A 25,177-nucleotide genomic window follows, 5' to 3' on the forward strand; every position below is an offset into this window, starting at 1 on the left:
GGTGAATTTGGGCTACCCTGTGTCACATAGAAAGCCTCAAGCAAAAAAGCTGAAGAGATGGTTGGAGCTCTGGCTGCTGGGTCTGTTTCCTAGTGATCACATGGTAGCTCACAATTTGACTCAAGTTCCAGGGGATCTGACTACTTTTCTTGTCTTTCTGAGCACGAGCACATACATGTATGAGCATACATGCAGACAAAAGACCACACATAAAAGTCTTGGGAATTACCAAGCAGAGCATGTCTGATGAATGTCATAGAGGACTTGTGGCTATAAGCCTAGACTTGGAGCTGAGCATGATTTCGGGACCAGGGCCCTGCTCACTGGGACGGATCCTTATACATTGTAGAAGGTGACAAGGGTTATCCAGGAATTGGCGAGTGCATGCACATTCTCTTCCAGCTTAGGGATATTGCAGCTGTGAGAATGTTTGGGTTATTTATGTAAGTGGGAATTTTCTGGTAAGACAGGATGTGATAACTTAAAAGCCTCCCAAGAATGCCAGGTGGTGGCGGTGGTGCATGCCTTTAATCCACCTGCTTCTGCCTCCCTTGTGCTAGAATCAAAGGCGTGTACCACCATGCCCCCTTTAAGACTAGTATCTTTTAATTTTGTCCTTTTTTTTCCCCCCCAGAGCTGAGGACCCAACCCAGGGCCTTGCGCTTGCTAGGCAAGCGCTCTACCACTGAGCTAAATCCCCAACCCCAAGACTAGTATCTTTTAATTGGGAGGCAGAGGCAGACAGATCTTTCAGGGTTCTAGGACAGCCTAATCTACATAGTTTTAGGACAGCTAGAGCTACATGGTTGAGACCCTGTCCCAAACCAAACAACATACCTGGTGTGGTGTAGGCCAAGGCTACACAGAGAAACCCTGTTTTGAACTGCCCCCCCCCCCCAAAAAAACAAGCTAGTATCTTAACAAAAAGGCTCAGTGCCATTACTGCTTTTATCCATCAAAACTAAAAACCTGGTGTTAGTGGTGCACTCTTGAGTTCAAGGCCAGCCTGGTCTACATAAAGAAACCCTGTTTTGAAAAACAAAATTTGTCTTGCCTGTGAATGTGTTTGTGCCACAGGCTTCTGTGGAGTCAGTGGACAACTGGGGCTGATCCTTTATCTACATGTGGGTCAGTTTGTCTTTGCTTGCTGATTCATCTTTCTGTGATACTAAAATATTTTGTGTGAGACAAGAACTTTATGTTGGCCAGGTGTGGTGGCACGGGCCTTTAATCCCAACACTTGGCAGCAGCAAGCGGATCGCTGTAAGTTCAGGGCCAGCCTGGTCTACAGCCAAGGCTAACAGAAACCCTGTCTTGAAAAACCAAACCAAAAAAAAAACAAAAAACAAAAAAACTTTTATGTTGGCGATGCTGGCCTTGAAGTCATGTAGATCAGCTGCCTCTGTCCATAGCACTAGACGGTTCGATTTTGCAAAACCTTTTCCAGCATACCATTCCCACAACCAAGGGTTGAAATACCACAAACAAGAGTCAGAGAGGTTATATGTAAACATCTAATGGAGGGCTTGTTTTTTTGTGGGTTTTTTTTTTTTTTTTTTTTTGGCCAATTTTGACATAACCTTGAGGGTATGCAGAGGACTCCCTAGCCTTGGGCAACCAGTCATACAAGTGGAGGACACATGAAAACAACACTCTAAATCTTTAGAAAAGTTATTACCATGGGCTGGTGAAGCTGTTTCAGTTGTTTGTGTTCTTTACTGCCCAGTGAGGACCTCGGGATTTAATTAACATACATGATGATGGGGGAAAGTAATGTGAAATGCAGTTACCTCCGTAACTTTGATCAGCAAAGTTGGGTTCATGAGGCCCCACCCCTCCTTGAGTTTCTGGCATTAGCAGTTGGTTGGGCTTGGAGAGGTTACTGGGTGGGGGTGGGGGGGGGCGCTGTTTATCATTTTGGAGCCACTAACTAGTAAGTTGTCTATGTTCCAGTAGACAGCCCCACTCATGCTTACGCAAGCAACCATAGTCAAAATGGAAAGATGGTGTCCTGGCCAGTTTTATGTCAACTTGTCACAAGCTAGTCATCTGAAGAGGAAATAAACTGCCTCCATGAGATCCAACTATAGAGCAATTTCTTAGTGACTGATGAGACAGGGCCCAGCCCCATTGTGTGTGGTGCTAGCTGTGGGCTGGTAGTCTCCAGCTCTGTTAAAAAAAAAAAAAGCAAGCTGAGTAAGTGATGGGAGGCAAGCCAGTAAGCAGAACCTCTCCATGGCTTCTGTCTCCAGGTTTCTGCCCTGTTTGAGTTCCTGTCTGGACTTCAGTGATGGACTATGATATGGAAGCTTAAGCCAAGTAAACCATTTCCTTCCCAGCTTGCTTTTGGTCATGGTATTTCATCATAGCAGTAGTAACCCAAACTAAGATGCCTCGGCAGTAAAGAGAGCCCTGGCAGCCATTGCAGAGGATGGGGGTTCACCTCCCAACATAGCAGATCACAGCTGTCTAGCTCCAGTCAAGGGAATGTGACACCCTCTTCTGGCCTCAGGCACTGCATACACATGGTGCACATGCAGGCAAAGCATCTGTAACAAAATTTAATTAAAAATCTTTTAAAAGCTGGGGGTCATTTGTTGGGGAGAAGGGAACTGGCGGGAGTAAAAGGATCCTGGGTGGTGAGTGCTTACAGTATGTGAGGCTGTTGTATACTGTCCTCTTGAGCATGGCTGCCACCCTCATCAGAGCAGTGGGGACTACCAGGAGACCGCAGGGATCCGGCCTGTTGATTGTGGACGTTCCTTCACAGAAGGGGGCAGGGCCCTCACCTGACCTCAGTCACTCATGTACAACCTCCCGGCCCGCTATATGTAAGTCTGCCCTAATTACATATAACATCATGGTCTGGAGGTGTGCTACAGTATTAGTTAATGGACAGGGCTCACCTATGTCCTGATGGGGAAGCTTATCCATGCTGGTGTGACTTTCTGACACTGCCATCCCTTTGTCACCCAGGCTACTCAGTGCTGTAACTTCAGTATGCCTCACAGACTCATTGGCTCCTTACTTGGATTTTGGGGTTGTCTTTGGACCCTTGTGAGGAAGGGTGGAAGTTTGTCTTGAGTTCCTGAAACAGTAGAACTGTCAAAGAAGGAATTTAAAATGCTTTTTTAAAAAGGTAAGTCTAGCAACAACTCAGTACACTTCTGTTAGTGTTTACCTCACTGGAGTTCAAACCCTTCCCAGAGATGACTGGCAGGGACAGTGAGGACTGAGAACCCCCATGTAGAGTCTATCAGTGTCCGCTTTCAGTTGCCCTCTGTGCTCCTCTTCGTCTGACTTTCTGACTATGAGGCAGCCACCTGTGATTTTTGTCATGCCTGTGATAGCTCATGTTTCTGTGACTTCTTTATTCCCAGTGGTCACTGGTTGGGTGGTGGTTCAGTCACTATACCTGGTGAGTCCTCTCTTCTGTCCCATCAACCAGTTGCTTCTGCCCCAGGGATGTACAGCAGCTTGAGGTGTAGGCTAGTGTGGATGGCCTTGAAGGTTGAGAGTAAGGCCAGTCACAGGCTATATGGGGCTGCCGAGACATTCGGGTGGACTTTCAGCAAAGCCCTAACATCCACTGTGAGGCTGGCAGTGGTTTACAAAGTGTGTCTGGACCAGCTGTCTCAACCTTGAGAGCTTATTACAAAGGAGCAGATTCTGTCCCCCTGACCTAAACAGTTCAGAAACCCTAGGTCCTGGAGCTGGAGAGATGACTCAGTGGTTAAGAGCATTTATTTGATACTCTTGGCAGAAGACTGAGTTTGATCTCAACACCCACATGGCAGCTCACAGCGGTATATATCTCCAGTTCCAAGGGGTTTGATACCCTTTTCTGACTTCTGTAGACACCACCAGTGCAGGTTCCTTGTTAGAGCATCTGAGCAGACCTGGACATCTGATGATGGCCTGTTGTGGGCACTTGCCATGCCACTGTCATACAAAAGATGCAGTCCAGAATCTTAACGCTGGATAGAGATCTTCAATGGTTAAGACCTTTTAACCACTTGGCAAGAAGAGAGATATTTCAATCCCTGCACCCTGGTCTTTCGGCTCCTCTATCCCACAGTGACTAGGCTTAGACAAGGGAGGATAGTGTGCTTAGGGCAGTGTAGCAGGCCAAGTGCTCTGCACTCTCTGGGAACTCAGGCAGCCTCAATGACGAGGGCCTTTGGGGAGGTGGCTGTGGTTAATGTCCTTATGGACAAACTGTTCCACAGATAGAGCAGCACGTCCGGTGTGACCCCCAGTGAAGTTTCCCATCCAGAGAAGAGTGGGTTTCATGTGACTCCTGTATCCAAACTGCGTGGTTATCTCAGAGATGTAAACACTCACTGGAAGCGGGCCAGTCTTGTTCTGGCCGGGAGTGGGATAGGCTGTGGGGTCAGGCAGAGGAGAGGAAAGCAGCGGTCTGCTTCCAGTGGAGGAGTGGACAGGGTTTTCTGGTGACACCAGAGTAAGCTTAATAATACAAGGCTCTCACTTACAATCTACTTAACATAGGCAAGTTAAGTTACCACTATTTCTGCAATGGGGAGTGATTTTGAAGTTGTTGGCACTTTTAAAAAAGCGGGAGACATACATCAATTGATAGAGTTTTTGCCTGGCATCCCTGAGTTCAATCCCAGTGCCTGGATGAGGCTGAAGATTTGGAAGTGGTGGCTCATGACATCCCAACAGTAAGAGGCTGCAGCAGGAGGATTGCCTCTAATTTGAGGCCAGTCTGAGCCATGGACTATATTGCTTTAAAAAAGCCTTATAGCAGATGGCGTGTGACTTTAATGCCAGCCCTTCAGAAGCAGAGGCAAGCAGATCTCTGAATTTGAAGCCAGCTTGGTCTACAAAGCTGGTTCCAGGACAGCCAGAGTCCCACAAGAGAAACTCTTTCTTGAAGAATGAACATACCACCACCAGCACCAATAAAATGTCTTTGGGGGAAAAAGGCCTTTGGGCTTTTTGGGCCCTCTACCACTTTGAGGCGGAGGGGGTGTCTGACAGTTTGCTTGGGCCTTAAGAGTACCTTAAGAGGTACTCTTGGCTTGCTCTATGTACTTCTGAGAATTTTGGATTGTGAACAGAATCATTTCTATTGAGTTTGAGGACAGCTTGGGTTACATGAGACTGTCTCAAAAACAAAACATAATAAAAAAAAAGTCATGCTTTATTTAGAGGTGTTTATAGATTAGCACACAGTTGTAGAAAACTATTCTAGTTCCTTTGAATCTAGTTTCCCCAGTGGAAAGACTGGCATAGTACCACAACCCAGATTCCAACATGAGCAGGACAACTCATATCACTCTTGAGACACAGTGCCTTGGCCAACCACTGATTTGTCCTTGATTTTTATAGATTTATCATTTTAAGAGTGTTAATATGAGACTGGGCATGGTGGCGCAGGACTTTAATCCCAGCATTTGGGAGGCAGAGGCAGGAGGATCTTCATGTTTGAGGCCAGCCTGGTCTATAAAGTGAGTCCAGGACAGCCAGGGCACCATAGAGAAACCCTGTCTTGAAAACCTTAAAAAAAAAAAAGAAAAAAGAAAAGAAAAAAAAAAAGAATGTTCTATGAATGGGATGTGAGGGCAAAATGGCTGCAGCATCATACACTTCGCTGATCATGAAGTTGGTTTGGCTGAGCTGGCTTCCTTGGTCATGGACCCATGCATCCATCCTATACTCACCTGTCAGTAGGAGAGCTTCCCTGATGGAGGGCTGTTGTCTTTTGAGGGTATTTGAGTGGCTGTGCTTTCCTGCCGACCCTCCAAACGGCCTCTCAAAAGTATTTTATAGATGGAACTACACAGTGGGTAACTTGTGGAGTCTGTTTTGCCACTATACAGAGCTCTTGTTGACTTTCCAGGACAACAAGTTGCTGTGTGGTAATGACTTGTGTGAGCATGTGTGTGCGTGTGCACAGAGATTCATGTCAGGAGTCTTATGCCTGTTTCCATTACTCTCCACTTGTTTTTAGTTGTTGTTTTATTTGAGACACAGTCTCACTATGTACTCCTGGCTGGCCTTGAACTTGCTACATAGTCCAGGCTGGCCATTAACTCACAGCAATCCTCCTGCTTCAGTCTTCAGAGTGTAGGGATTGCTGCCATGCACCACCATGTTCAGCATACATACCTAGTTGAAGAAAAAGAAAAAGAAAAAGAAAAAAAAAGAAAAGGAAAACAGTAAAGAAAACCAAAAATGAGAGAGAATGTTCGGGGTGGGATTGGCTGGGATCTCCAGGAACCTCAGCCTGGCAGCTGGGGCGAGTTCCCACACTCCACAGGGCGCTGCAGGACAGCTGATGGTTTTAGGCAGGAAGCTCTTGCAGATAAGGCTGCAGCCTCCAGCAGATTCGCTGGGCTGTCTGACAGCCCAGGCAGGGGTTCCCTCTGAATTGGACTGCAGATGCTCTCTGTAAATAACAGCCATGAGGCTCCTCGGAGCAGTGTCTCAGGCAGCCGGTGACCATCAGGACAGCCCCTTCGCCTAGTGTGCATCCAGGTAGGAGATGCTGCCCCAGGACACTAGGCCAGGATTGGATGGGTGCCAAGCACAGACAGGAGCTCACGTTTCCAAACGGGGCTGCAGGGTAGATTCTTGGGCTGTGGAATTTGGCAAGGTGGGACTCAGTCTCAGATCTAAGTGTCCTGGAGTTTGTCAGTAGGTCAGAAACTAGGGTTCCAGAGGTTTTTTGTTGTTGTTGTTGTTTGTTTTTTAGCTCAATGGTGGAATCTTTGGGAAGCCAACAGAGGCAGATTCTGATCAATCGTTAATTAGATGATAGAATTACAGCCACCTATGTTACTTAGTGCCCAGTGTTTGGATCGATCATTTCTAACTCCAACCTGAGTTGGAGCAGCCTATGTGGGTGACAGCTAAGGAAGCCCTGTTCAGGAACCCCGGCTCTAAGGCATACTCAGCTGGAGGGTGGAGAGAGGGACATTCCCTCAGAGGAGCCATCTACCGGTGGACATCCAGTCTCCCAGCGCTGGGAAGGGGGCGACTCCAAAGGGCAGCCGCTTTTTGTGCCCCAACACCAGGCTTCAGGACTGGCGGCTGCTGTGTCTGAGTGGCCCCAGCTAGCAACTCCAAATTAAAATGGTCACACCTGTAGGTCATTGCATGGCACGATGGGACTAGATTTGATGAGAGACCTTGTCTGGGAGAGCAGAGCTCCAAACCTCCATGTTTGGTTATATGGTTTTATCTCCAATGTTGAGACATCTGTGTAAGAGGAGGATGAGGACAGACAGATCTGTCCTCACCACAGTGTTGGTAAGATCCTCTCTGCAGCCTCGTGGTGGGGATTGGGGTGGAAGTGTCACTTTAGGGCAGAGGAGGCTTCTCCATGCCAGTGCTGTTCCTCGCATGCAGTTTAGAGTTGGTGAGATGCAGGACTCCACTGTAGGTATTTAATGTCTGTTTGTGTGTTTGGCAGTACAATTTGTTCACTTCCCCCTGACGTGCCCCCCAGTTCATTCTTAGTGTTTCTTTTGTGAATTCCACATTTAATCTCTCCCCAGAAAGCTGTCTCTTTGATGGAAGTGGGGCCTCAGCCTTTGGGCCCTGGCTGAGAGATAAGGATGTTGTTTGTAAAAAGACTTTGGGCTTGCCGCATAGTCTCCGTTTATAGAACCAAATTCCTTTCCTGAAAGGCAACTGACCAGGACACGGATCAGGGCTTCCTGGTGGGCATGCTGCCTCTCCGTGTGCCCACCTGCCCTGCTCCAGACAGGAAGCTGAACAAGCTGCAGGACAGGACCCTATCACACCCACCAGCTCCAGTGAAAACTGACAATAAGTGCTGGGCGTGGTGGCGCACGCCTTTAATCCCAGCACTCAGGAGGCAGAGGCAGGAGGATCACTGTGAGTTTGAGGCCAGCCTGGTCTACAAAGTGAGTCTAAGACAGCCAAGATAACACAGCCTGTCTCTAAGCAAACAAACAAACACGAAAACAAAAAAACCCAAAACCAACCAACTGGGGGGGGGGGGGGAAGAAAGCTGACAATAAAGGCACACAGGCAGGAGAGTCAGTGAGAGAGGAGGTGACGCACGCGAAGTAGCTCTGGTGTAGTCTGCATCTCTGTTCTCCCTGCTTTTCTGTTTAGGAAGGAAGGATTTACTTCAGTTATGTTCCAGGAAGTTGGGGAAGGAGCTTTAGCCACTAGTTAAATTATTTCCACAGTCAAGAGTGGGGAGAAACAAATGGACGCACGCTGCCTGTTCCAATCTTGCTCTCTTAGGCCTTATACAGTTCCGGACTCCGGCCTGTCCGTCTGTAAAGTCATGTGTAGGACTTTCATGGAAGAGAAGAGTGCTGTCTTGCTGCACACGGCCTGTCCCTGGAGGAGCGCTTGTTTCTATGGAATACATTCCTGTGATATCTTGAAGGCACTGAGAGAAAAAAAAAAAAAAAGAACAGTTTTGAATCTAACAAACAGTGGGTGGAGCAAGGGTTATCATTGCTTTTTCCCCCCTTTTCTTTAAAAGATTTTATTGTTGTTGTTGTTGTTGTTATTGTTATTATTATTATTATTTAGATTTTGGTTTTTTGGAGATAGGGCCTCATTATGTAGTCTTGGCTAGACTCAAACTCACAGAAATCCTCTCTGCTTCCCAAGTGTTTAGAGTAGAGGTATGAGCCACCATGCCCAGCTTTTTGAACCATTTAAAAACTTTGTATATGTCTTTGTCTGTGTGTGTGTGTGTGTGTGTGTGTGTGTGTGTGTGTGTGTGTGTGTGTGTGTGCATGTGCGGGCAGGTGCCAGTGGAGGCCAGAGGCATTGGATCTCCTAGAGTTGGAGTTACAGGCAGTTGTGAGCACATGAGTGCTGGGAAACAAACTCAGGTCCTCTGCAAAAACAGATGACCTTAACCATTGGACCATCTCTTTAGCATCCTCCATCCGTCTTTTTTTTTTGTTGTTTGTTTGATGCAATGTGATCTTACTATGTAGCCCTGGCCAGCTGCTGGGCTGAAACTGACTGTTGGAGCCCAGGCTGGCCTTGAACTCATGAACTTCATATTCTGCTTCCCCACGTTCTGGGTTGGTGGGTACGTACCACCACACATAGCTTATTGTTATCTTTGTAGCTATTCAGAAAAAGGAACCAAATATTTGCATGTACACAACAGCTGAGTGCTGTAGAGTTAAGAGCACTGTGGGGGAGCATGCCTACCCATGGGTTTTGTAATCCCTGGTTTTTTAAATTGCTGGAAATTTCAGGACAATGACAGCAAGAAATAATCCAAGTGTGACAACCCTGGGCCTGCAGAATTCTGTGTAAGCTTAGCATCATATTTCTCATGCAATTGTGCCACATGGAAGTAACAAAGACGAGAAGCTAGAAGGCAGTCTAAATAGTGCCCCAGCAAGCACGTCCCTGCTGGAGCCGAGCAGTGGGGACCTAGCCTCTCTGGAGAATGCTACATGCACTGGTTCCTGTCCATGGCAATTTTCCTTAGCTGTGTGCCTGTGTGCATGCGTGTGTGCATGCGTGTGTGCATGCCTGTGTGTTTCCATTCCCCCACAGGCCCAGCCGTGTGTGTCCTCTCTGCTCCCACTCCTGATTGTGTATTCTGCCTTGATTTGCTTTTCCTTCTTTGTTTTGTTTTGTTTTTTAGGTTTTTTTTTTCATGTGTGGGGGTTTTGTTTTGATTTGATTTTTCTCTTAATAAAAGCAGAAACTCAGTAAGAACACGGTGCTTTCCCAGCCCACCACTTCCCCAAGCCCTTCTGCATGTTGTCACGTTTTCTGTCTTGCTGGCGCCTCACAGCTTTGGAGGAGGTGACTATTGCAGGAGTGGGCATCTCATTAGTTAACCTCTGACTGGCACAGTCTCCCTCCTTTCCTACCTCCCTGCAAGCATGGGCATGCATACGAGCAGAGGGCCGACAACCCTGTCAGTCACCAACAGCTCAGATTCAGGGTGAGGGAGGTGGGAGAGTGGGAGCTGGGCCTCAAACTCCAGCCTCCTAAGGACAGAGACAACCGGTACTGAGGAGAACAGCAGATTCTGTGCTCCAACAGCTCTTCAGGGCTTCTTCCTTCCTTCTTTCCTTCCTTCTTTCCTTCCTTCCTTCCTTCCTTCCTTCCTTCCTCCCTCCCTTCCTTCCTTCCTATCTTCCTCCCTCCCTCCCTCCCTCCCTTCCTTCCTCCCTCCCTCCGTTCCTTCCTTCCTATCTTCCTTCCTTCCTTCCTTCTTGTCTTCCTTTCTGTCTGTTTGTCTTTCTTTTTCTCTATCTTTTTTTTTCTTTTTTTGGTTTTTTGAGACAGGGTTTTTCTGTGTAGCCCTGGCTGTCCTGGATTCGCTTTGTAGACCAGGCTGTGGGATTAGAGGTATGCGCCATCATGCCCTGCTCAGGGTTTTGTCTTTGTGGTTTGAACTGTACAATATCTTTCTTCCCTGATTTCTCTAGAGGATGGAGGTGGCTTTCCATTTTTATGCCCCTGGGCTTTGAGCAAGGTACCAAGAGCAGAAAGTACAATCCTCTTGGTTTATACCCTAAATGCTGTACCCTTCAATCCTGTGCCTACCTGCAGTCCTTTAAGCCTCACCTCTGCTTATGCTGTACCCTTCAATCCTCAGCCCCCCATCCTCAAGCAGTCAACATCTAGGGTTACCAAACCTTTTCTTTTCTTGTCTCTTGTGGGGAGTCTTTTCAGGGCTGAAGGAGGAGCTTCAGATGGTGTCCCTGCACACTGCAGGGACAGTTGATTCATCCCCAGACAGAGCTTTCCTTGTCTGACACGATAATGGCAGTATGTCTGTGGACATCTTGCCTCCTCCACACGTTTTGGGGAGAACCCTTCCTTGGAAACAAATGTAGCAGGAGGTTGGTTTACCAAAGTGGGTGTCAGCACAGCCAGATAGGAGTCTCTGTAGATTATAAAGGCTCCTGGGACATGGTCTGTGCCCTGACTCCCTGGGCTTCTCTGTGGCGAGGTGAACAAGATGATCTCACTGGCTGTGTCTATGGGTCCTTTGCCTCTGGTGGCTGGATGGCTGGAGTCAGGGAGGGATGCAGAGCATCTTGAGCATCTCTGCCATTATGATAAGTCAGGCTTCCTAGGCTGGCCTTGAGTTGGGCAAGCTAAACCACTGCTCCATCCACCCAAGTTTTGTTCCCTGCTAGCTATGGGAGCCCCACAGGCTTCATTGGCTGGGAGGTCAAATCTAGCCCTGTCCCCTCCCCAATACTTTTTCTTCTCAGTAGCTGCAGCACTGTTCTCTAGGGCCATAGCTCACCATTCCCTCACATTGCCAATAGGATTCAGTGAAAACCAATCAGCCTTGCCTCTGCATCTGCCATGCTGTCCCCACAACCCCTTGCTCCAGCACACTGTGGTCTCCTCTGTCTGGCCTCTTTACTTCCATTCTTATTCCAGTAAAGATGGTCTCTAAAGAAGAGCCAAGTGAGCCAGGCATGTTAGCACATGCCTTTAATCCCAGCACTCTGGCAGCAGAGGCAGGCAGATTGGATCAATGTGAGTTTGAAGCCAGCCTGATCTACAAAGTGAGTCTAGGACACCCAAGGCTACACAGAGAAACTCTGTCTCAAAAAAAAACCCCAACCAACCAACCAGCCAGCTCTCCAACCAACGAACCAACCAACCAACCAACCAACCAACCAACCAACCAAACAAACAAACAAGAGCCAAGTGGCCCTTTTATAAAGCCATGCCCTGATCAAAAGCCTCCATTGTTGTTTTGGAGGACCTCAAGGCTTTAAAGTAACACCACACCTGAGTCTCCACTCTGTTCCCCTTGGGGTTTTTCTCCTTTGCATTCACAGGGCCAGGCCACTTCTCCCCAAGCTCCATTCATGTACAGCCTGCAGGACTTAATGTGTCACCAGTCGCCTTTCCTTACACCCCCGCCCCCATCTCTAGATAGCAGCACATGCATATCCAGGCCGTCTTGCCCTGCTTCTCCTCCCTGGGGAAGATTGCTCTTCTTTACTGCCTCTGGTTTTATCTGTCCATCCTTTTGCTTCTTTTAAAAAAGATTTATTTATTGTTATGTATGCATACATACCTGCATGTGTGTATGCACACCAGGTATGTGCAGTGCCCACAGAAGCCAGAAGAGGGCACTGGGTCCCACTGAGTGAGAATTACAAGTGGCTGGTGTGGCACCATGGGGAGGGGGGGGTCCCGAGAGCTGAACCATCTCTCCAGCCCCTGTCTGTCACCGCTGACTGGAAAGGAACATTTTCTCCACCTCAGCACCTGGAACTGTGCCTGGCAGAAGGTTGGCAGCTGGAAATATTGCTAAGTGGTTGGCTGACCCAGGGGATAGGTGCCAGGAAGCATCAGAGACCTTCTGGGATGAATAATGCTGATGCTATAGTGTGTCTCTGATGCTCTAAGGGGAACCCTTCCCCCAGCTTACAGACCCAGTTTTTAATATATTCTTCTCCCTTTCTTCTTGCCACTAGTGACGGCCTTTCTCATTCCTTCTCTGCTTTCAAGCCATCTACTGTGGATCTCTGTTTGGACTCAACTGTCCCCTCCCAGACGTGCTCCAAGCTCTGCAGAAGGGTCATACCTTGCACAGAGGCCATTCGTTGTCTTCTTCGAGCCTGAGTCTCTGCCATTAGGATAAGTCAGGCCTCCTAGGCTGGCCTTGTATTCAGTGACTTGCTCTGAGGGAGGCTGGATAGTACAAGTGACCTTCTAGAAAGGCATAGGGAAAGAGGTAGGTACGCATGGTGCTCTAGCTGCCTGGGAACTTCAGAGACGCTCAGTGGAGGTCAGTAATTGGTATGTGATTGAGGAAACGAGAGAGGCATCAGAACCTAGAGGGGAGTGCATGACTGCCCTGCTGTTTGCAATGCGCTGTCTGTGTCTGAGCCCGTCACTGTTTATGCCTTCCTTCTTCCAGAAGTCAGTGTTCTGCCTGCACTCATGATGACGAGGGACCTGGCTCTTGCAGGCATGCTGATTAGCCTGGCTTTCCTGTCACTTCTGCCATCTGGATGTCCTCAGCAGACCACAGAGGACGCCTGCTCTGTGCAGATTCTTGTCCCAGGCCTCAAAGGTAATGGCTACTCTGCTGCTGTGGTGTTGTCCTGGTCATGCCTCTGGGTGTCTCAGTCTCCTGCATGGCTTGGCACTTGAGCATAAACTCACAAAGACTGGTGCCAGTGCAAGTGCATCCTGGGAAATCTGCCTATCTCTTGAGCCGGGGATTCCCTGACTATGAGACCAAGGTTCCATGGCATTTAAACTCTTTCTAGCCAAGGAATTGTGGGTTTCTGGTTAGCGATGTATATGCAACACAGCCTTCTCCTCAGGAGCCTTGTGTGAAGGGCTGGCTCATGTGATCTTCAGTATGGTGGGGGTGGGGGTGAGGGGGGTGGAGGGGGGCTGAGGGTGCTACCATGTTTACATCCCATGCTCTGTACAGATGAAATTTGCTTGTAGAAACATTTGCAAATATAACAACAGTCCAGGGATGTCTGTGGCTTTTCTTCAATGGACAATGAGTATATCAAAGTAATCCATATTCTGAGTGAAAAATGCCACAAACCTGTATAGCTGGGTCAGATATTACCAAAATGTATGTGGCCTGGATGAAAGCTTTGTGTTCGTGGATCTAGATCTTACTTGAGAGGATTCAAATGGTAAATATTTCTTTCTTTCTTTCTTTTTAAGATTTATTTATTATTATGTATACAATGCTTTTCCTACATGCACACCTGCAGGCCAGACGAGGGCATCAGATCACATTATAGATTAAGGGCAGTCAGTGCCCTTAACTGCTGAGCCATCTCTCCAGCCCGGTAAATATTTCTATGAGCGAAGAGAAGGCAGTGCTGTTGATGGTGGGAAATGAGATGGCAATTAAAATGTCACCCTGTTCAGATGGAAAGATGGCTCTTCAGAACTCCAGAAGCAGGCAGGAAAGCTGGGTTCTTTGTGTGAGTGGAGAGGGTTGTCGAAATCCTGTCCCAGGTTCGTTAGCTGCAGGGGCTTGTTTATGACCGCCCCTCCCACCCACCCGAACTTTGAGCAGCGCCAGAAATATCTTTGATCTTGATGACCACTCCAGGGTCACTCCAAGGTCTCCAGGAGCAGCTAGACTTAAGTCAAGCTTCCAGAGAAGGTCTCCACTGTTTTGGGTGCAGCCTTTTAGAGGCAGAGGTTAATTTTTTTTTTTTTTTTTTGGTATTTTGAGACAGGGTTTCTCTGTGTAGCCTTGGCTATCCTGGACTTGCTTTGTAGACCAGGCTGGCCTCGAACTCACAGCGATCCACCTGCCTCTGCCTCCCGAGTGCTGGGATTAAAGGCGTGCGCCACCACGTCCGGCTCCGAGGTTAATTTTTTTATTTGAGATGAAGGGTCTCACTATGAAGCCCTGGCTAGCTGCGAACTGACTATGTAGACTAGCCTGGATTAATGTCACAGGCCTCTGCCTCTGGAGTGCTTGGATCAAAGGCATGCGCATCAGTCTAGCAAAAGCAACCTCCTATAAGAAATGAGTTTCATGACACAATGTAATCATGGACAGAGTTGGGGAACTGCATTGGGGGAACTTCAGAGTCTGGAAATCAGCGTGTTTTTTGGGGGATCAGCAGTAGGAAACTCAGCGGTCTTGCCCCCCTCTTCCCACTGTGGGTGTAATGGAAAGAGTCTCCTGGGGAATGAGATTTAGGTAAAGAAGCCTTTCTGATTGGTTGAGAGACATAAGTTTTTTTTTTCCCCACTCAGGGTGTGTGTGTGTGTGTGTGTGTATGTGTGTGTGTGTGTGTGTGTGTGTGTGTGTGTGTACAAATATGTATGCTTGTGTATGGAGGTCAGAGATCTGTTCCTCAGGTGTATTAACTTTGGTTTCTGAGATAGGGCCACTCATTGACCTCATGCCTGGCAAGGCAGGGAGGCCCAGGGATCCTCCTGACTCTGCTTTCCCAGCACTGGAATTACAACATGTACTGCTCTGCTTGGCTTTTTATATGGAGTTTGGGGGTCAACACCAGCTCTATGCTTGCTGTGGCAAGCACTTTGCTGGTAGCCATCCCACCAGCCCCACGCACCTTGTTCTAGAATGTCCTCATTGGTGCATCAGTTCTCATTCCTGCTAGCCTTAAGTTCTGTTTCAGGGTCTTTTGGTGAGTTGGGAAGCAATGCGAACAGTTTTCAATAAAATCAGAGACAGGCACAGCATGTAAGGGGAGGTTGGGTGTGGGAGCTGTGTGGTGGGCTTAGTGTCCTTCTTGCCTTTTTTTTTTAAGAGGAGGGGTCATCAGGTAAGTGCCAACGCAGGGAGTGATGGGCTGGTTCACTTAGCTTTACCTTAATCCAGATTCTGATGCCCAAAGAAGCTGTGGTCAGGCCCAGAGCCTGAACTTGGCCTGCCACTCAGCTCTCTCTCTCTCTCTCTCTCTCTCTCTCTCTCTCTCTCTCTCTCTCTCTCTTTTTTTCCGAGACAAGGTTTCTCTGTCTATCCTTGGTTTTCCTAGACTTGCTTTGTAGACCAGGCTGGCCTCGAACTCACAGTGATCTGCCTGCCTCTGCCTCCCGAGTGCTGGGATTAAAGGTGTGAGCCACTACTGCCTGGCTCACTCAGCTCTCATATCCTCTGTCTTTATCTATGCACATTCATTTGCCTGCCTCAAATGAATGAGAGCCATGTATAAACTCTAGGAGCTTTCTAGAAAACTTCTAGAATAGCTGGAGGGTGTACTAATGGTAACCTTGAAGTGAATACCCATGATGCACCTGCTCTGGGAGATCAGAGATTTCAGCCCCATGGGGAGAAGGGCCATGGTAACTGCTTACTGTGACCAAGAAAGAAACATATCCCTACCCTTGGGCATCTTTGGTGGGCCTCTGCAGTGGTGGGCTTTGCTGTTATTCCTCTGTGGCTGATCATCTTGTTCCCTGTGGTCCAGCCCCTCAGTCTAGCCCTGGCAGGCTCATCTGGACAGCCTTTGCTTCCTTTCAGCCTGCGTGCCCATCCATGCCTCGTCCCTTTCCTCAGAGCCCTGCTCAGCTCTGGCTGGCTGTATCTTGCTCAAGGCACAGCTTCAGCTTAAAAGTCCCATCACCAGGGAGACAGATTTGATGCATCCTGTGTCACTTTTGCTGAAGTGAGTGCCTCCTTCCATCCCATACCCTACATGGGTAATGAGAATTCTCATGTCAGTCTGACTGAGAGTGTTTTCCTCTTGGATAGCTCGCAGAACGTTCTCTTTGCTGTTGGTGTTCACTCGGCAGTGCCGCTGACACGTCTTTGCTGTTTGGCCCTGATTTTTCCCGTGTGGGTCTCTGCAGCTTCTTGTTGTATTCTTGCTTTTCTGTGCGCATCCCCACCCCAGTGCTGGAAAGTGCATCTGGCAGCTCTTTCCAGGCCCTCGGGCTTCGGATGTCATTCTCTTTCTTTCTCTGTCTCCCAGGAATTTCTGTGAGACGTATTTGGGCATTTATGAGTTTTTTTTTTTCCCTTCCCCTTTCGAGCTCAACTTGATAACTTCAAAACAAAACCACAAGCTTCACATGACTGTCTCTTAGTGAGCAGAACTCCTCACCCCATTGTTTTGTCTCATGGGGAGCGAATGAGCTCCTTCTTCCGGCCACTGCTTTCTAGATGTAAGGGTGAGCTTCAATCAGAGGGTCCCCAGTGGGCTTTGCTGTCACATCGTTGACACACATGACTGTGTCTCCTGTCCTCTCTTTCTCTCTCTCTTTCTTTTCTTTCTTTCTTTCTTTCTTTCTTTCTTTCTTTCTTTCTTTCTTTCACAGGGCTTCACTGTGTAGCCCTGGCTCACATGGAATTCACTATATAGGCCAGGATGTGTAGCCCAAGAAGCAGAGACAAGTGGATCTCTGTGAGTTTGAGGCCAGACTGGCCTATGAGTCAGTGTAACCTTTGATGACTTTCTGTCCTACAGGAGGGAAAAAGAAGACTCAGCTTTGCGTTGTAGGGAGGTCATTTGACTGGGGAGGAAGCTAGGGAATAGGCGTGGCCCCCTGGTTCTCCCCCCTCGACACTTGTGTACTCATCTTGTCAGGCATCCTAACTGCTTATTTACACCCCTGTCTCTGGTACCCGGCCACTGTAGCCCAGAACATGGAGTGCATACGTTATTGGTCTCAGGCAGCCCACATAAGAGGCCACCATGTGAGTTCCATGGGTCATGCTGAGAGGACGAGGTGATGCTCAGTGGATACCCTAGTCTGTCTCCCCAGCATGTCATCAACCTACATGCTGTTGCTCTCGGGGCCACCTGGTCCACCCCATCCCCACTTCTCCTTGTTGTTGGGGTGTGTGGAGAGTCCTATGGTGGGAGGAAGGGTGGGAACCAGTCCAGGAGGGACAGTGGAGGGAGGGGAAAATCTGTTCCCTCGAAAATAAAGCAGTATAGGGAAAGCACAGACCTGAGTACCCAGAGCTCACGCTAGTTATGCTGGTTGCAGTTTGGGATAGGGCGGGCAGGGAGTAGGTCCAGGCTGGCTGCGCCAAGGCTGAGAGCATTTCTAATTTTTCTGTATGGATGCATAACACCATAGCCCTGTCCTAGCCAGACAGCGCCTAAAAAGATTATGACTTCTTCCACAGGGGATGCAGGAGAAAAGGGAGACAAAGGAGCCCCAGGACGGCCAGGAAGAGTTGGCCCTACAGGAGAAAAAGGTACTCACAAGTCCAGCCTCCATGGGAAGGCGGGGGCGGGGGTGGGTGGGTGAAGGTGTGGGGTGGTTAGGGAGGGAAAGCATGGTGCTGGCCTGCAGCACTCTGAGAAAAAGCAAAACAAAACTGTGTCCTGGAAACACAGTGGTGACTCTCTGGGAATGGGTTTGGGATCATGAATAAGCATTAAATAAGAAGAGTGCAGCCCAGAAGGAAGTCTGGTGGAGGAGGCGGGGCACAGGCTGGGGCATTGCAACAGTAGCTGACCCATGGATGGACTGGAAGTGGTTGAGTGGGAGCGATTTCCACTTTAATAAGAACACTGTAAGTCTGCCTGTGGGAGGTTGATGAGACTGTACTGCACATTTAAAGGAGCTAAAGCATGTGTGTGAAGGTACCTGAACATGCATGCACAGGGATGAGAGCAAGTATGTATAGGAATGAGGGTATCCCACGTAGAAGACCAGGCTGCAGATGTTGGGTAGCCCCATCACACCCCATGTGCTGGGAGGATCAGGAACCAGCTGTCCAAGGGGACGAGCTGGAGGGCGGAAGGGCTCCAGTGTATATACATACAGTAGTATTGGAACACACATGAGAATGAATGTGATCACATGTGAAAGGAGCCACCATAACAGCAGGTGCTCAGTGTGCGGGGCTGCCATCTATAGGACGGGCCATCTTTATTCTTTTATATTTTAAAATATTTTATTATTTTAAACATTATGTGTATGTGTCTGTGTGTGGGTCTGTGCATGTGAGGGTAGTGTCCAGTGTCTGTGGAGATCAGAAATGGGTTTTGGAGTCCTTGGAGCTGAAGTTACCTGCAATGCTACTGGGCCCTCTTTTTGTTTGTTTGCTTGCTTGCTTGCTTTTTAGGTTTTTTTGAGACAGGCTTTTCTGTGTATAACTGCCCTGGCTGTCCTCAACTTACTTTGTAGACCAGGCTGGCCTGGAACTCACAGAAATCTGCTTGCCTCTGCCTCCCTGAGTGCTGGGATTATAGGCATGTACCACCACATCCAGCTCTGGGCCCTCGAGAAGTAATCAGTGTTTTGGGGGGAAAGATTTATTTTTATTATTTTAAGTGTGTGTGTGTGTGTGTGTGATATGCACATGAATGTGAGTGTCCACAGTGGTGAAACAAGTCAGATTATCTTGGAGTTGTGGTCATAGGCAGTTGTATTCTACCTGATGAGGGTGTTGGGATGCCAACTCAGCTCCTGAGTAAGAGTGAGGTGTGCTCTTAACCTCCAAACTATCTCTCCAGTCCCAAAGCTTTGTTGCTTTTGTTGTTGTTTGAGGCAGGGCTTTTCTGTGTAGCCTTGGCAGTCCTAGACTCTTTGAAGACCTTGAACTCATAGCAGTCTGCCTACTTCTGCCTCCTGGGTGCTGGGATTAAAGGCGTGAGCCACCATGACTGGCTTTTTTTTTTTTTTTGAGACTGGGTCTCACTATGTCATCTTGGCTGGCCTAGAACTTGCTATGTATACCAGGCTGGCTTTGAACTCACAGAGATCTGTCTGCCTTTGCCTACATCACATTTTAAAAAATCATTATTAAAAGCTGTATAGCTAGGATAGCAGGCTACCAAGAAGAGACTTGACACCCTATGAGCATATACAGGGGGAGGAAATCCCCCTCAGTCACAGTCATAGGGGAGATGAGTAAGGGGAAATGGGAGGGAGGGAGGAATGGGAGGATACAAGGGATGGGATAACAATTGAGATGTAATATGAATAAATTAATAAAATATATTTTTAAAATAGCTGTATAGCCATCTGGCCGGTTAGCTCAGTTGGTTTGAGCATGAGGCTAATAATGCCAACGTCTCAGGTTTGATCCCCACGCCAATATACTAATTTTTAGCAGGGCATGGTGGCATACGCTTTTAATCCCAGCATTCAGGAGGCAGAGCAGGTGAATTGCTGTACGTTCGATATCAGCCTGGTCTACAAAGCAAGTCCAGGACAGCCAAGATAACATAGAGAAACCCTTTGTCCAAAAAAAAACAAAAAACAAAAAAACACCAAAAACAAAAACAAAAACAAAAAAACAAAAAACCAAAAACAAAAACAAAAACAAAAACAAAAACAAAAAACCAAAAAAAAGAACCAAAACAAAACAAAAAAAAAAAAAAACCCCAGCTGTACAGCCAGGTGGTGGTGCTGCACACCTTTAAGCCCAGCACTTGGGAGGCACTTGGGAGGCACTTGGGAGGCAGAGGTAGGTGGATCTTTGACTTTGAGGCCAGCCTGGTCTACAGAGTAAGTTCCGTAACACCCAGGGTTACATGGAGAAACCCTGTCTCAGGGGGCAAAAAGCTGTAAAAAAAAAAAAAATCTCAAGCCAGGCATGGTAGTGCCTGCCTTTAATCCCACATTCTGGATGCAGAGGCCAACGGATCTCTATGCATTACAGGCTATCATTGTCTACATGGCAGAAGACCTTATCTTAAAAAAGAAGCAAAACAGCCAGGTGGTACACCTGTAATCCCAGCACTCAGGAGGTAAAGGCAGGTGGATCTCTGAGTTCGAGGACAGTCTGGTCTATAGAGTGAGTTCCAGGACAGCCAAGGGCACATAGAGAAACCCTATCTTGAAAAAACAAAACAAAACAAAACAAATAAAAAATAACAAAACAAACTAATGAACAAAATAGAAAAAGGAAAGCACTCCCAACAGTTATGGCATATCTATGAGAGTATGCACTAGTCAACACTACAGCTGATCTTGTAACATTAGAAAGCTGTTTTTTGAGGCAAGGTGTGGTGGCACATGTCTTTAATCCCAGCATTTGGGAGGCAGAGGCAGAAACTCTGTCTAAAAAAAAAAAAAGCAATTTTTTTGTTTAAAAAACTATTAAAACAACATATTTGAAAAATTCTTAAGAGTAATTTATGTACATTTCCTGGCCAAGTGCACAGGCTACTCGGTTTGGAGCTTGTACACTGAGACCCTTGTCAGGTGAGACTAGATCCCAGGCACTAACTAACTTTTACTCTTTATTTTGTCCTGTTACTCATAGAAAGTAATTACAAACGATGAATGAAATATTATCACAGTGCAGAGATCAAAATGTACAAAGACATTTTCCATGTAAAGACCACACTCATCTTTGATGCCCTTGATAACTTTTTACTCATTTTTGCAGAGAGATCTTATGAATTGGCAAACACATTTATAGTGTGTCTCATCCCTTGTGTGCAAACAATTGCAGAAGACTTGCTTGTTCAGCACTTTGCTCCTTTCATTTAACAGTGTATCTTGGAGATCACTCACAAGAGGATGAAAAGATTTTCTAATTTTTAAAAAGTTCAGCGATTTGTGTGCAGAAGTGTGGGTTTATTCTGATATACCTCTGGGTCACATTTTCTTTAATGTTTGCTGCCATGAATATGTGTGTGTGTGTGTGTGTGTGTGTGTGTGAGAGAGAGAGAGAGAGAGAAGGAGAGAGAGAGAGAGAGAGAGAGAGAGAGAGAGAGAGAGAGAGAGAGTAGCTTCAAAATTTTCTCTGATCATGGGGTTGCTCATTAGAATGTGTGTGCATTTGCAGTTTTGGATGGATGTGGTATGCATGCCTTTCATCCTAGCACTCTAAAAGCAGAGGCAGGAGAATTGTGAGTTTGAGGTTGGCCTGAGCTACACAGCAAGACTCCCCTTCCAAAACCATGCCATCTCAGATTTATTTTTATTAGCTAATATAAAATATATGGCTACTACCTTAAGGTGACTTTAAGCTTTTTCTCTAAATTCCTTGCCATTGTTCACTGTAAGCCCTGTGAGCCACATTTGCCTCAGGAGTCAGGGAGGCCAGACATGGAGGCTTATTCCTTAATTTAGGAGACACAGGCAAGTGGATCCCTGTGAGTTTGATGACAGCCTGGACTACAGAGTGAGTTCCAGGCCAGGTAGGGGATACACAGAGAAACTCTGACTTAACAACAAAACAAAGCATGGGCTTCCCAGCAATTTGGTTCAGGCCCAGGAGTGGGGTGGTGGGGAGCAACTCACAGTCGCAGTCTCTGTGACTCCTGGTCACAGACTAGCACAGGCAGCTGCAGCTGGGAGTGTGGGATGCCCAAGGAGCTGTCCACAGCACAGTAGAGACGTCCTGAGTGGCAGCTGTTCTTCCTCTTGGAGAACATAACTCCAAGCCCTATAGGCTGTGGTCTCATCTCTGGAAGGAGACCAAGCACCTGCAACAGTGCTGGGAGACACAGCTAGATTCCTTCTAGAAAGCTCTATTCAGTCATACTTTAATTCCAGTTCTTGTTGGGTTATGGATGCAAAGCCTGAGTCTATGAGGTTTTCCCTGTCATGTGTAGATGCAGAACCGACCATTCCGGGCCTTAAGGCAGTCTGAGACTGCCCAGAGCCCTCTCCGGCCTCTGACTTTACATGTCTCACAAATGCAAACACTACCGTATCTACAGCTGAGTTTGGCCTTAAGAGTGTAGACTTGGCTTGTGAGTGTTCTGGTAGCCTCATCAGGACCCTCTGTTCTTGTAGAATATTCTCCTATGATTGCTTTTTCTCTCTCTCTGTCACTTGTAGTGTAGGTGTTTTCCTCAGCTAACCTGAAGCCGATTCTCACTATGCCCACACCAGGCACTGTTCAGGAAGCCTGGGAGCAGTGTCATCCTAGCTCTACCCCTCTCTTCACAGCTCAGATTAACGCAGCTGACAAGCAGCAAATCAGGCAGCAGGGACCAAGTACTAGGCCTTGTTGCTCCCCACCTTCAGTCTGGCCAACTTTCAGGTCCACTCTGAGGTGTGAGCTGCCCTCTCCACAAAGCTGCATGCTTTATGCATGCTCATGGTATGAACTGTGGGTGGGCCCTGCTGAGGCTTCTGGCTCCATCTGTTGGGAGTGGCCCTGCTCTTCCCCATTGTGCAGTGTCTCTAACACGTGGGTGTTGTCACCTTGCTTTCCCATGGTTTGGGGATTCCCAGTGGTTAAGATTCCTGCCATTTGCTTCTCTACTACCTACAGGCAGGGCTTAGGCATGTGCCTCTGCCCCAGTGTCCCCTTAAAGGGGCCCACATACAATCCCAAGGCCAAGTTTGTGCTTCCTTCTTGGTGCTGCCCTCATGTTGGTTGGTGCCTTAGTATTGTGCTTGGCCCTCCCTCACTCCCTCTCTTTCTTCCCCACCATCTATTGTTTTTCAGCTGTGTCTAAAATATAACAAATGTGGTTATGCAAGCCTACAATCCAGCACTCAGGAGGCTGAGGCAGGAGCATGGTGAGTTTGAGGCTGACCTGGCCTATACAGTGAGATACTGTCTCAAAGACAAAACAAATAAAAGCAAGACTCTAGAAAATAAAGCCAAGTGCACGCCTTTAATCAAACAAACAAACAAAACAAAACAACAACAAAACCCAAACCAAACCAACCAACCAACCAATCAAACAAAAGAAAATAAAGCCAAGACAAAAAATTAATACATGAGACTTTAGCCAAAGCAGTATATTCCAGACAGTGATAATAATGATACTATTGTGTCAGAAATGAGACCCAGCTGAATTCCTGAATTCAGAGAGAGAGAGAGAGAGAGAGAGAGAGAGAGAGAGAGAGAGAGAGAGAGAGAGAGAGAAGAGAAGAGAAGAGAAGAGAAGAAGGGGAGGGGAGGGAGGGAGGAGAGAGGAGAAGAGAGGGGAGAGGAGAGGAGAGGAAAGAGACCACGAGAAAGATTTCTTTATAAGGGTTAAGGGGAGCTGCATGGTCTGACCATATGTCAAGTGTGGGTTCGTATTTGGACAGACAAGCAGGCACTTTCCTATCTCATGAAGCAGCAAATGTCATAGCACGGGTCGTTGTTCCTGATTCAGGCCCTGTGGGGCGATAGGCTCTAGGTGTGTGTGTAAGATGTCCCAGGCCAGTGGGATCTGATTGTTAGTGTGTGCTTTTCTGATTCTCTTTTTTGAGACATGGTCTCCTGTATCATGGGTTGGCCTTGAACTTGTCCTGCTGCTTCAGCCTCCTGAGTGCTGGGGTTACAGGTGTGCACCACCACACCTGGCATACTGGCTGCTCTTCCTGTTGCTATGACAGGATACTCTGATCAAAGCAACTCCAGGAAGGGCTGATTCTGACTCACAGTTGGAGGTTAAAGCCTGTCATCTCTCACACAGGCAGAACTTGAAGCCACCCACCACTCCTTAAATAGCCCTGGCTTATATAAATAAAACCTACTGGAGATTCCGGGACGTGGACCTGTTAGTGACTGGCACCTTCAAAGGATGCTGTGACGGGTGCTCAGTGAGTGCCACAGTTGAGCAGCGCATCGCCGTTTCTTTTTGTGCTTGGCACTCCAGCAGTATGTGGGCAATGGGGACAGATCTACATTGCCTTAAAATTTGTGTTCCTGGTGCTCAGCCTAATGCTGGTACGCTCAGAGCCCTCTACCAGTTGTTTGAAATATATCTTGAGATTTAATATCTTTAAGTATCTTTGAAGTCCCTAGATGATCTCAGCTTAGGCTGAGGGCCCTGTCTGTGTGCTCTCTTCCCATCCACCTCCCATTCCCTGTCCCCACCCTCCCTACAGCCTCAGAAGGAGCTGATGTTGGCTTGTATTAATAGGCCTAGGTGCTGCTTTTGCAGGAGGTATTTCCCAGGACATGCCCGCTCTGGGTCTGTACCTCTCAGCTTCCACAGATAGACCTTGTGCTCACTTGGGGGCTGGTCGGGAGGAAGTGGCTGACCTACCGCCTCCCTGCACCCCCCCCCCCCGCCTCCTTGCCCCCCCCCCCCCGCCTCCCTGCCCCCCCTGCCCCCCCCCCCCACCTCTCCGCTGCAAGGGAGAAGAGCCTGCTGGCTGGTGGATCGCCTTCACTGAAACAAAGCCAGGCATAACAATTGCCTGCTGTCACCTGCTCTTTATTGAGATAAGAACAATATCTACACTTCTGGGTTGTGTGGCAGATGCAGAGTGGCTCTGCTGGTGTGACCTGATACATGTGTGTTGCCCTAGATTTTTGTGTCTCATTCCCAGTCTTACGCTGTGACAAGAGCGGGTGGCTGCCCCGTTCTCCTGCCATAGAGGCTGGGGCCCCTCCTGGCACAGACAGTGGAGGCAGCTGCGCTAGCACTGGGCTGTCATGAGCTGTAGCACACACACCATTCTTCATAAAAATCGCTGAGGAGGCTGAATTGCAAGTGCCCCTTTCGCCCCATCTCCACTTCAAAGGGCTCTGATATCTTCATTAAAATTAATAAGAATCACGCACCTGCTGTGAGCTGCCCACCCGCTCCTATCCTTCTGCGTGTCTGGAGAACAAATGGGAGCCATCCCACTTCTCGTTAGAGTAATGGGCTGTAAGGACAGCAGGTCACAATGGCTCCCAGCATTCTGAGTGCCACTTAAAGGCATAGGCTCTAAACACGGCTCAGCGCGGCTGAGCTTGTGTGCATATTGCATAAAGCTTGTTGTCCTGTGGAGCAGCCTGAAGACCTTCCTGGAAATTGGAAGTGCAAGCTTTTGTCGCAATCTCCTCCTGCAGGAGCTTTATCCTTGTTTGTTTCTGTTTTTC

General features: G+C 47.9%; 1 protein-coding gene and 1 long non-coding RNA gene across 4 annotated transcripts in view; one reads left to right on the forward strand and one right to left on the reverse strand.

The window, feature by feature from the left end:
* COLEC11 (collectin subfamily member 11) overlaps window positions 1-25,177 on the forward strand; it is a 39,350-nt gene continuing 14,173 nt past the window's right edge. For 2 of the 3 annotated variants that reach the window (XM_084793610.1, XM_084793611.1), the window contains exons 1-3: window positions 1-6,507; window positions 12,896-13,051; window positions 17,573-17,644. In XM_084793610.1, the coding sequence (XP_084649736.1) occupies window positions 12,919-13,051; window positions 17,573-17,644 (205 nt within the window). In that variant the 5' untranslated portion in view covers window positions 1-6,507; window positions 12,896-12,918. Of the gene's footprint in view, window positions 6,508-12,822; window positions 13,052-17,572; window positions 17,645-25,177 lie in introns of those variants that run through there. The other variant, XM_084793612.1, reaches the window with a different exon arrangement.
* Window positions 8,006-24,958, reverse strand: LOC311604085. The gene is made up of 4 exons (XR_014781371.1): window positions 24,875-24,958; window positions 15,821-16,898; window positions 12,560-12,684; window positions 8,006-8,401 (listed from the first exon to the last, which is right to left on the reverse strand). It is a non-coding gene; the product is annotated as an uncharacterized lncRNA (long non-coding RNA).

The sequence above is a fragment of the Acomys minous genome, assembly GCF_964271855.1.
Source record: "Acomys minous genome assembly, chromosome: 8".
Lineage (NCBI taxonomy): Eukaryota > Metazoa > Chordata > Mammalia > Rodentia > Muridae > Acomys > Acomys minous.